The sequence below is a fragment of the Cetorhinus maximus genome, chromosome 4 (assembly GCF_964194155.1).
Source record: "Cetorhinus maximus chromosome 4, sCetMax3.hap1.1, whole genome shotgun sequence".
NCBI classification, from domain to species: Eukaryota; Metazoa; Chordata; class Chondrichthyes; order Lamniformes; family Cetorhinidae; genus Cetorhinus; species Cetorhinus maximus.
The window spans coordinates 65330133-65342749 of record NC_135882.1 but is presented as its reverse complement, the minus strand read 5'-3'; the positions used below and the strand labels follow the sequence as shown (position 1 = coordinate 65342749).

Below are 12617 nucleotides of genomic sequence, written 5' to 3'. Positions count from 1 at the left end.
CCTGAATGCACAGAGCACTCGCAATAAGGCTGATGAATTAACAGCGCAAATAGATGTAATCAGGTACGATATGGTTGCGATTATGGAGACATGGCTGCAGGGTGACCAAGGCTGGGAACTGAATATCCAAGTATACTCGATATTTAGGAAGGACAGGCAAAAAAAGAAAAGGAGGTGGCGTGGCGTTGTTAATTAAGGATGCAATAGTGAGAAAGGGTATTGGCTCAAAAAAATCTAGATGTAGAATCAGTCTGGATAGAGCTAAGAGGTAACAAGGGGCAGAAAACATTAATGGGAATTGTCTATAGGCCTCCAAACAGTAGTGGTAAGGGAGGGAATGGCATTAAACAAGAAATTAGAGGTACATGTAATAAGTGTTCCACAGTAATCATAGGTGACTTTAAATCTACATATAGACTGGGCAAACCAAATTAGCAATAATGCTGTGATTCATCCAGGATGAATTCCTGGAGTCTGTACAAGATGGATTTTTAGACCGGTATGTCGAGGAACCGACTAGGGAACAGGCTATCCTAGATCAGGGTCCTTTAGGGAAGAATGACCATAACATGAAAGAATTCTTTATTAGGATGGATAGTGAAGTAGTCCGATCCGAAACGAAGGTTCTAAATCTAAACAAAGGAAACTACAAAGGTATGAGGTGCCAGTTGGCGAATATGGATTGGGGAACTTCATTAAAATGGATAATATTTAAGGAACAAATGTATGCTTTGCAACAGTTACACAGGAAATTAGAAGTACATGTAACAAGTGTTCTACAGTAATCATAGGTGACTTTAATCTACACACAGACTGGGCAAACCAAATTAGCAAAAATAACAGGAAAAGTGGCCCAACCATTGCTAACAAAAGAAATTAAGGATAGTATTAGATCCAAAGAGGAGTCATATAAAGTTGCTAGAAAAAGTAGCAAACTTGAAGATTGGGAGCAGTTTAGAATTCAGCAAAGGTAGACTAAGAGATTAAGAGGGGAAAAATATAGAGTATGAGAATAAACTTGCAAAGAACATAAAAGTAGACTGTAAAAGCTTCTATAAGTATGTAAAAAAAAGATTAGTGAAGACAAATGTAGGTCCCTTGCAGTCCAAAATGGGAAAATATAAAATAGAGAACAAGGAAATGGCAGAGCAATTAAACAACTACTTTAGTTCTGTCTTTACAGAGGAAGACACAAGTAACTTTCCAGAAATGCTAGGGAACCAAGGGTTTAATGAGAAGGAGGAATTGAAGAAAATTAGTATCACTAAAAAAAGTGCTGAGAAATTAATGGGACTGAAAGCTGATAAATCCCCAGGGCCCGGGTATTTTGTTGAACTCACACTGCAGTGTTCAAGCTGTTTTTTTTCAGGAATCCATCTCTGTACCCTAAATTAAAAACACAAGATTCCAAAACCTCACTCCACTCAGCACTTCCCGTCCTCCCTCCCTTCTGTAATTTCTTGGGCACTAAGTTTTCTTCTGAAATCTTAATGCTTTAACAAGGAACCTGAAGAAATTTAATCAAATGCTTTATGCAATCTAGGTGCAACAGGTCATAACATTTCCAGTCCACTTGAGATATCAGCTCCTCAAAAATAGTCATTGTGGTACATTAGTCATTTTCGATAGGCTTGAGGTATTTTAGTTAATTCAACACAAAATATCATGAAGTAGCAATCAAAGTAAATTGAATGTTAAACTATATAAGCAAAACAGTGGAAAAACCATTCTGAAACTGTTTAGTATTGTGAAATGCCACAACACAAGTGCTTTATCTATACTTGTTCACCATCACATGAAAGACATTCAGATCCTGAAAGCAAAAGAAATAAACATGAATTCAATATGAAAGGGACTGGGTTATGAGGACTAACTGAAGGAACTTGAGCTTCTCTGGAGGTCACTAAGATATATACATATATATCAGCACAAAAAAAAATTAGGAAAATTACTTGAAACTAAACCTAATAAAGCTAAGGAAATACTGGTTCAAACTAGTAAACAGCAAATTTAGAATTGATAAAGTTTTCAAGTGATTGACATATGGAACGTGCTCCTGGCTAGGGCAATGGAAGTGAAATATAGAAATAATTGGATGTTCTTTCGAGAAAACCCCCCCAAAATCCACTAAATAGGAACATAAGAAATAGGAGCAAGAGTAGATCACTTGGCCCGTCAAGCTTGTTCTGCCATTCAACCACATCATGGTTGATCATCTATCTCAATGCTATTTTCCTCCCACTATCCTCATATCCCTTGATTTCATTTGCATCCAGAAATCTAGCGATTTTCAAATTAGGAAATTCCTCCTCATTTCAGTCCTAAATGGTCTGCCTCTTATTCTGAGACTGTGGCCCCTGGTTCTAGACTCACCAGCCAAGGGAAACATCCTTCCTGCATCTACCGTATCACACCCTGAAATAATTTTGTAAGTTTCAATGAGGTCACCTTTCATCCTTCTAAACTAGAGAATACAAGCACAGTTAGCTCAATCTCTCATAAGACAATCCTGCCATCCCAGGGATTAGTCTGGTAAACCTCCGCTGCACTCTCTCTATGGCAAGGAAGGATCCAAATAAGGAAACCAAAACTGTACGTATTATTCCAAGTGCAGTCTCACCAAGGCCCTAAGGAACTGCAGCAAGACATCTTTACCCCTTGCGATGAAAGCCAGCATACAATTTATGCTAATTACTTGATGCACCAGCATGCAAGCTTTTATTGACTCATGAACAAGGACATCAAGTTCCCTTTAGACATCAACCCTTCCCAACTTTCTCTCTGTTTAAGAAATACTCTACCTTTCTGTTTTCTCTACCAAGGTGGATAACTTCCCACTTATTCACATTATTTTCCATCTGCCATGTTCTTGCTCATTCACTTAGCCTGTCCAAAACCCCTTGAAGCCTCCTTGCATCCTCCTCACAACCCACACTCCCACCCAGTTTGGTGTCATCAGCAAACTTGGAAATATTAATTTGGTCCCCACATCCAAATCATTAAATAGGTTATGAACAGTTGTAGCCTAAGCACTGATCCTTGCCTTACCCCACTAGTAACAGCCTGCCATCCTGAGAATGACCCGTTTATTCCTACTCTCTTCTTTGTTAACCAATTCTCAATCCATAATATATATTACCCCCTAACCCCATGCACTCCAATTTTGTTTACTAACCTGTGTGGGACCTATCAAAAGCCTTCTGAAAATCCAAATACACCACATCCATTGGGTTTTCCTTTATCTATGCTTCAAGTAACATCCTCAAGGAACTACAACAGGTTTGTCAAACATGATTTTCCTTTCATAAATCCATGTTGACGCTGCCCAAACATATCATCATTTTCCAAGTGTCCAGTTATTATATCTTTTATAATAGATCCTAACATTTTCCCTACTACTGAGGTCAAACTAACAGGTCTGTAGTTCTCCATTTTCTCTCTCCTTCCCTTCTTCTATAGTGACGTTACATTTACTACTTTCCAGGTTGTAGGAATCTTTCCAGAATCTACAGAATTTTGAAAGCTAACCACTATAGTCACTTCCTTCAACACTCTGAGATGGAGGGCTGAGATGAGGAGGAATTTCTTCACTCAGAGGAGTGGAACTCCCTGCCCCAGAAGGCTGTGGAGGCTCAGTCGTTGAGTATGTTCAGGACCGAGATCAATAGATTTCTACATATTAAAGACATCAAGGGATACAGAGAGAGAGTGCAGGAAAACGGTGTTAAGGTAGAAGATTAGCCATGATCTCACTGAATGATGAAGCAGACTCGAAGGGCTGAATGGCCTACTCCTGCTCCTATTTCTTAAGTTCTTATGATGTAGCTCATCTGGTCCAGGTGCTTTATCAACCTTCAATCCAATTATTTTTTCAAGTACTACCACTTCATGAATCCCTTTTCTTCCAGCATCCTCACTTTTATAAGTCCCTTGGTTCCTTAGTAATTCTTGGAGATTTTCTGTATCTTCCTCCATGAAGACAAACACAAAGAAATTGTTTAGTATCTCCGCCATTTCCTTATTCACCTTTATAAATTCTCCTGTCTCCGCCAGTAATGGATTCACATTTGTCCTCGCTAATCTTTCCCTTTTCACATACCTAAAGAAGCTTTTACAGTCCATCTTTATGTTACTTGCTGGCTTGTATTCATATTCTCTTTTTCTTTTCTTCATCAGTTTCTTGGTCATCCTTTGCTGGATTCTAAATTGATCCCAATCCTCTGGCTTACCACTTTTTCTGGCAACCTTATAAGCTACTTCCTTTGATCTGATGCAATCTTTAACTTATTTTTGTTAGCCTTTCCTGTTGGTTTTGCATGTCATAGAGGAATGTATATTTGTTGTAAACCAGGTAATACTTCTTTAAATACTAGCCATTCCCTGTCTACATCAAATCTTTTAATGTAGTTTCCCAATCCACATAGCCAACTTGCCCCTCAAACCTTCATAATTTCCTTTGTTCAGATTTAGGACCTTAGTTTCAAGATAAATTATATTACTTACAAACATATGTAAAACTATCATATTATGGTCACTGTTTCTTAATGGCTCCTTTACAGCAAGGTTATTGATTAGCCCTTTCTCATTAGGTAATACTAAATTTAAAATAGCCTGATCCCTAGTTGGTTCCTCAATGTACTGCCCCAGAAACCCATCTCGTACACACTCCAGAAATTCATCCTCCACAGCATTAGTGCTGATTAGGTTTACCCAGTCTGCATACAAACTGAAGTCACCCATTATTACTGCATTATCCATGTTACATGCAGCTCTAATTTCCTGATTTATACCATGCCCAACATTACCACTATACCTTGGCAGCATATAAACAACTCCCACCAATGTTTGCTGCCCCTTGCTGTTTCTTAGCAAACTGATTTTACATCTTGATCCTTCGATCCAAGATCCTCTCTCATTAATGTACTGATCTCATCCCTTATTAACAGTAGTAACCCACCTCCTTTTTCCTTCCTCCTATCCTTTCTAAATGGCGAATATCCCCGAATATTCATTTCCCTGTCCTGGTCACCCTATAACCGTGTCTCCATAATGGCAATTAAATCATACCCATTTAAGCCATAAGATGTAGGGGCAGAAGTAGGCCATTCAGCCCAAAGAGTCTGCTCCGCCATTCAATGAGATCATGGCTGATCTGATCATCCTCAATTCTGCCTTTTCCCCATAACCCTTTATTCCCTTACTGATTAAAAATCTGTCTATCTCAACCTTGAATATACCTAACGACCCAGCCTCTACAGCCCTCTGCAGTAAAGAATTCCACAAAGTGACTACCCTCTAAGAAATTCCTCCTCATCTCTGTTTTAAATGGGCATCCCCTTACTCTGAGATTATGTCATCTGGTCCTAGACTCTCCCACAAGGGGAAACAACCTCTCAGCATCTACCCTGTCAAGCCACCTAAGAATCCTATATGTTTCAATAAGGCCGCCTCTCATTCTTCTAAATTCCAATGAGTACAGGCCCAACCTCTCCTCATAAGAAAATCCCTCCATACCCAGGATCAACCTAACAAATCTTCTCTGGACTGCCTCCAATGCCAGTATATCTTTCTTTAGATAAGGGGACCAAATCTGTTCACAGTATTCTAGGTGTGGTCTAACTAGTGCCTTGTATAGTTTTAGCAAGACTTCCCTATTTTTATACTCCATTCCCTTTGAAATAAAGACCAACATTCCATTTGCTTTCCCAATACCTGTTGAACTTGTATGTTAGCTTCTTGGGATTCAGGCTCAAGGACTCCCAAATCCCTCTGTGCTGCAGCCTTTCTCCATTTAAGCAATATTCAGCTCCTCTATTCTTCCTACCAAAGTGCATAACCTCACATTTTCCCACATTATATTACATTTGCTAAGTTTTTGCCCACTCACTTAACCTGTCTATATCCCTCTGTAGACTCCTTGTGTCATCCTCACCACTTGCTTTCCCACCTATTTTTGTGTCATTCGCAGACTTGGCGATAGTACATTCACTTCCCTCAGCCAAGTCATTAATATATATTGTAAATAATTGTAGCCCCAGCACTGATCCTTGTGGCACTCCACTAGTTACAGGTTGCCATCCTGAAAATACCCCCCTTATCCCAACTCTGTCTTTTATTAGTTAGCCAATCCTCTATCCATGCTAATATGCTACCCCCAACACCCTGGGCTCTTATCTTATGTAGCCTTATGTGCGGTACCTTATCAAACGCCTTTTGGAAATCCAAATATATTATGACTACTGGTTCCCCTTTATCTATCCTGCTTATTACTTCCTCAAAGAATTCAAATAAATTTGTTAGGCATTATTTCTCCTTCATGAAGCCATGCTGACTCTGCTTGATTAGACTATGTATTTCTAAATGCTCTTCTATTACATCCTTTATAATAGGCTCCAACATTTTCCCAATGACCGATGTTAAGCTAACTGGCCTATAGTTACACCTGTTTTTTGTAACCTTCCCTTTTTGAATATGGGTGTTACATTGGCCGTTCTCCAATCCTCTGGGACTTCTCCAGAATCTAAGAATTCTTGGAAGATTACTACCAGTGCATCCACTATCTCTATAGCTACTTCCTTTAATATCCTAGGATACAACCCATCAGGTCCAGGGGACTGATCAGCCTTTCGCTCCATTAGTTTCCCTAGTACTTTTTCCTCTATTGATAGTTATAATACTTATTTCTTTCCCCTCTTTTGCCCCTTGATTATTTTGTATTTTTAGAACACTATTACTATCCTCTACTGTGAAGACTGAAGCAATGTATTTATTCAACTCCTCTGCCATTTCCTGGTTCCCCATTATTATTTCTCCAGCCTCATTCTCTAAGGGGCCTATGTTCACTTTGGCCCCTCTCTTCCTTTTTATATACTTAAAGAAGCTCTTACTGTCCGTTTTTATATTACTTGCTAGTTGACCCTCAAACTTTATTTCCTCCCTCTATTATATTTTTGGTCATCTTTTGCTGGTTTTTAAAACTTTCCTAATCCTCTGGTTTACCACTAATCTTTGACACATTGAATGTTTTTTCTTTCAATTTGATACTATAAGAAATTTACCTCTATTTATGCTTTCAAATCATCTATCTTGTTGCGAATGCTGCGTGCAGATAGACAGCCCTTAACTTTGTCTTTTTAACATTATTTCACATTCTGATCCTGTTTGATGCTTGCCTTCATTTCGTCTGCCTTCTAATTTCGCTTACTACTTTTCTACTTCCTGTTACCAGTTTTGCTTCCCTCTAATCTGAGCTGCCTCTCGAGTTCCCATCCCCCTGCCAATCTAGTTTAAACCGTCCCCAACAGCACTAGCAAATCTCCCTGCAATGATGTTATACCAGTCTTGCTAATGTACAACCCAGCCATTTTGTACAGGTCCCACCTGCCCCAAAACCAGTCCCTATGCCTCAGAAATCTGCTGCTCTCCCTCCTACACCAAATCTCCAGCCACATATTCAACCACTCAATTCTCCTATTCCTATGCTCACTAACATGTGGCACCGGGAGTAATCCTGAGATTACTGCTTTTGAAGTCCTGCTTTTTAATTTCTCTCCCCAACTCCCTAAAAGTTGCCTTCAGGACCTCATCCCTCTTCCTACAGATGTCATTGCTACCAATGTGGACAGCGACCTCTGACTGTTCACCCTCTCCAAGAAGAATGTCCTGCAGCTGCTCTGTGACATCCTTGATCCCAGCACCAGGGAAGCAACATACTATCCTGAAGTCATATCTACAGCCACAGAAACATCTGTCTGATCCCCTAACTAACAAATCCCCTATCACTATTGCACTTCCACTCTTCTTTCCCCCTTCCTGTGCAGCTGAGTCACCCGTGGTGCCACAGATTTGACTGTTGCTGCATTCCCGAGGAACCATTGCCCTCACCAGCATTCAAAAAGGAAAACTGGTTAACAAGCAAGATCGACTAAAAGACTCCCACACTACCTGCCCAGTTTTCTTAGACTGTCTGGCAGTCACCAATTCCCTCTCTGCCTGCACACTAACCTGCAGTGTGACCACCTCCCTAAACTTGCTATCCACATAGTTCTCTGTCTCGTGGATGTACCACAGGGGCTCCAGCTGCTGCTCGAGTTTCAAAACCTAGAACTCAAGCTTTTGCAGCCGGTGACATTTCCTGCAGATATGTTTGTCTAGGACACACAGTGCATCCACCACTTCCCACATTTGACAGGAGGCACACTGCACTCAACTGAGCTGCCCTGCCTACCTTAACTTTACAAGCTATTTATTCTAAGTAGAATAACTTAGCAGTTACTCACCAATTGGCTCCTTCTGCTGTATCGTTGTTAGAACCAAATACTGGAGGGTGAAAAAGGTAGAAGAAAGGAGCACCTCCTTCCGCACTTCATCAAACTCCTAGCTTCTCACTCGGTTCAAGCCACATTGTTTCCTTCCTCGCCTGTGTTAATCTATAAACTCTGGAGTCAATACCAAGACACTAACAGCAAACTTATTTTTTTTTAAATGAAAGGACAAATCTGAAAAATAATTCTCCACACAATCCCAGCTAAGAATGGCCTAGACCAATATAAAACAATAGGGTATCTAAAAATCCAAAACCTGCATTTGCAAGGTTGCCCCTTTTGATGTTGGTGTAAATTCAATACTCAACTGAATTGTTACCTTTCCATTTCAATTCCTGAAAGAAGTCAGGTGAAATAATTTTATAAGTACTGCTGTTATAACTGGCTCTGGGAGAAGGAAAGGAGAGGCCTTTTTAAAAATAAAATTGAATAAGGTTCTTGCACATGATCATCTCACACCAACTGTTTCAAAGCATACACACAGACATCAGGCAAAGACAGAGTCAGGCCCACCCATAACAATCATCAGATGAGCAGCATATCATACTAACGAGGAGGAGTAGGACATTCGGCCCCTTAAACCTGTTTCGCCATTTAATAAAATCACAGCTGATCTGACAGTAATCTCAAATCTGCATTGTAGCTACCCCAGATAACCTTTCACCCCCTTGTGGAATCTATCCACATCTGCCTTAAAAATATTCAAAGCTCTGCTTCCACCACCTTTTCAGGAAGAGTGCTCCGAAGACTCACGACCCTTTGAGAGAAAAAATGTCACCTCATCTCAGTTTTAAATGGGCAACCCCAGCTCTAGATTCTCCCACAAGAGGAAACATCCATTCCACATCCACTCTGTTAAATCTACCTGTAATGCCGGTCTGTTAGAGTATAAATACAGCCACTTGGATGAAGTGTCAGGGGTTGAAGAAATATGCCCCAGGAGGATAGAAAGAATTGTGATGCTGGTTGGGGTGGAGAGGGGTTGCATTTTAAAAGCTATTTGCAAGTAACTGATGCAATCACACACGATCTCAGTAAGGACAAATCAGTTACTTCCAATTAGAAAACAGTTCAACTACCAGCCAAAAGCCCCAAAATCCAATATACGCCAAGGTGTTCAAGAGATTGAAACAGTTATTTGGCAAACGCATTACAATACAGGCATACAACTTCTTATCGCAAACTCCTGGAATTGCAACATACAGCTCATAACTGATTTAGTTAAAGACATTCAAGTGGTATTATGTCATGTATGTTGCATTTTCTGCAACCTTCAATTGTGCAAAATAACTACCATTTGTAGATTATGTGCCAATTATCAAATACGGAGAAGAAAGTCTGTTCAATGTGAATATCAGTTTAAGCACATTCTCTTCTAGAACTAAATATGGCACAATAGTTACAAATAACGCACATGTGAAAACATATTAACTTCCGAAAATATATTATTGTATTCCCAGGAGTGAGCAAATTAAATAGTTATAACTGGCTCAAATTAAAAACACATAAATAAAACAGCTGTTAGCATCGACCTCGCCTCAAGGTGTGACTCAGGTTCAGGTGATAAACAGATATGTCAGCTTCACTAAACGATTTGTGTTTTTCTTTTAAAAATAACACAGTATGAAAGATCTTAAAAGTGAAAATTGTGAACCGGATTATGGTGGCCTTTAATCAAGGAGATATAATCCCATGTCAGTAGCATCAACACAGATTACACACCAGCAGCGCGCCCCCCTTCGATACAGCGCTCGTGGACCAATTTAAATCAAGCGGCGGCTGCGACGCCTCAAAGCTCAAGCTTCATTTCGGCCAAGTTTGATTTACCTTCGTTGGAAGTGTCCATCCCTCGTTCTTTCTTCACAAATGCTGACAGGTGGATGGGGAGAAGGGGGGTGGATTTAAAAAATAAACCGCTCTAACTCGGTACAGGATGCAGCCGCCCGACCCTGCGCCGCGCTTGTTATTGCCGCTCCTCTCCGCCTCCACTAGCAGCGCTGCCGCCCCGCTCTGTCCAGTCGCCGCCTGTCGCCAACAAACACCCCCTCCGCCCATTAACCGCCTTTGACAGGCGTGCGTCTGGCATCAATCAACGTCATCGCGCACGGAAAACGTCCTCGCCCCTGTTAGCACGTGCTAGCTCTCTCTAATGCTCGCGCCAGTGCGTGCCGCGCTCCATGTGCTGAACTTGAGAGCGCCGCTGCTTTTCGACTTGGTGCTGTTCTTGCTGCAGCATCGTGTAACTGGCAGCCGTGGGTTATGTGGCTGTGGGCGTGAAGCATAGCACGTAAAAGAAACTGTTACCAGCAGCAACGTTGCTAAAGATACCGTTACACTTATTGGAAGCTGTTTATTTTTTAATAGTGAAATATGCCAAAGTAGGCCAGCACATTTAAACGAAAGCAAGTGACTGTTGCTCCCAGTGATTACCATTAATAATGTGTTTATTCAAGGTCACAAGGTGGATATTAACGAGGAACATCATCCTGCTCATTTTAGCAAATTTTTACAAAAATAATATACAGTCCGCTCTTAATGAGTTCCAATTATTTATTACATGATTTCACGCTTTTTGCCACCACTATTTTACCTTGAAGTTTATTTCAAGTGTTGCTAACTCTGGAGGGCTTCTGAGATCATTCGCAAATTTACTTTGAAATTGTGTCCCCTTGCTGAGACCATTTATTCTGAAGACATTACTCTAGATTTGCCTTTTATTTTATAAAATATTTCTTGAGATAGTCAAGACCTTCAAAGGAAAAAAAAGAAATCAGCAAGAGTGACAAACAGCTTTTCATAAACTTGGGCACATGGGGGAGATGGTGGTGTAGTTGTAATGTCACTGGGCTAATAATCCTGAGGCCCATGCTAATACTCTGGGGGTATAGGTTCAAATCCCACCACAACAGCTGATAGAATTTAAATTCAATTAATATAACATAGTCTCAGTAATGCTGACCATGAAGCTATCATTGATTGGTGTAAAAACCCATCTGGTTCACTAATGCCCTTTAGGGAAGGAAATCTGCCATTCAGTTCTGCCGAAGGGTCATGAGGACTCGAAACGTCAACTCTTTCCTTCTCCGCCGATGCTGCCAGACCTGCTGAGTTTTTCCAGGTAATTCTGTTTTTGTTTTTTTTAATCTGCCATTCTTGTCTGGCCTACATGTGACTCCAAACCCACAGCAAATGTGGTTAACTCTTAGCTGCCATCTGAAATGGCCTAGCAAGCCACTGAGTTCAAAGGCAATTAGGGGTAGGCAACACATGCTGGCCTTGCCAGTGACACCCACAGCCCATGAAAAAATGTTGATATTTACACTTTCTAAGGAATCTTACAGTTAAGGGAAGAATATTTCTTTATACTTTTACTTTGCGGGGGGAGGTTTCAGTAGAAAACAATTCTCATTATCAACATAGAGAACTTGAAACATCAACATTATGTTAGCAGGCGTGTTTCGTGCTGATGCCAACATTTTGGGGGTCTGCCTAATGTGACAACATTTGCTGATAAAAATCAGAACAGACTCGGTGCCACATCCCCTAAGTCTGGCTGCAAAGATATTCTAGCTGTTATATCCCATACCAAGATCTCACCCACTTGGCAGCTGGAATCATTTCTCAGCAGTAAAAGCAGCGCTGAGTGAAGGGACTGGGGAATGGCTTCCAAGGAAGGAAAGTGAACGACAATGAAGGATAGGTGGGGGTGGGGGTGGGGGAGGGTGGTGAATAGATGGCAATGAAACAGGGAAGGAGATTTAATTGAATAGTAAGGATTTAGCTGTGATGAAAAAATCACTTTTAGAGATGAATTACTGGTTTTTGCATAAAATACTGTGATGAGATTTTTGAGTGGACCTTTTAATTTTCACCAATATTTAAAATTTCTGGCACAAAGGCAAATGATGATGTAATGATATCCTGATGAATTTTTATAAGTTTAATATAACTGTCAGCTTTGGCTCAGAGTCAAAAGGCTGTGGGTTCAAGTCCAGAGACTTGAGAACCATAATCTAGGCTTCAGTGTGGCACTGAGGGATGGAGTAGCAAATCAAAGGCCTATCTGTTCTCTCAGGTGCACAGCAAAGATCACATAGCACTATTTCAGAGCTGAGCAGGGGAGTGGTCCCCAGTATCCTGGCCAATATTTATCACTAAAGAAACAGATTGTTTAGTGTTATGATCTTGGGTGAGACCAGTAACTTAAAAAAAAACAAAATCCCAGTTATTTACTGAAAAAAACAAAGCCACAAGATTACAATTTAAATAAAAGAATTTTTACTATGCAAGAGT

At 40.5% G+C, this 12617-nt stretch overlaps 1 protein-coding gene across 5 annotated transcripts in view; it reads right to left on the bottom strand.

Annotated features, from left to right (window-relative positions):
• The window catches only part of LOC144679659 (tumor protein D52-like), a 272612-nt gene extending 262196 nt beyond the window's left edge, over positions 1-10416 (bottom strand). For 3 of the 5 annotated variants that reach the window (XR_013576392.1, XR_013576393.1, XR_013576394.1), the window contains exon 1: positions 10152-10416. Coding sequence is in view for 2 of the 5 variants with exons in the window: in XM_078540258.1 (XP_078396384.1) it covers positions 10152-10170 (19 nt within the window). In the remaining 3 variants the exon portion in view is untranslated. The remainder of the gene's footprint in view (positions 1-10151) is intronic. The other 2 variants (XM_078540258.1, XM_078540259.1) reach the window with 2 other exon arrangements.
• Between the last annotated feature and the right edge of the window lie 2201 nt (positions 10417-12617).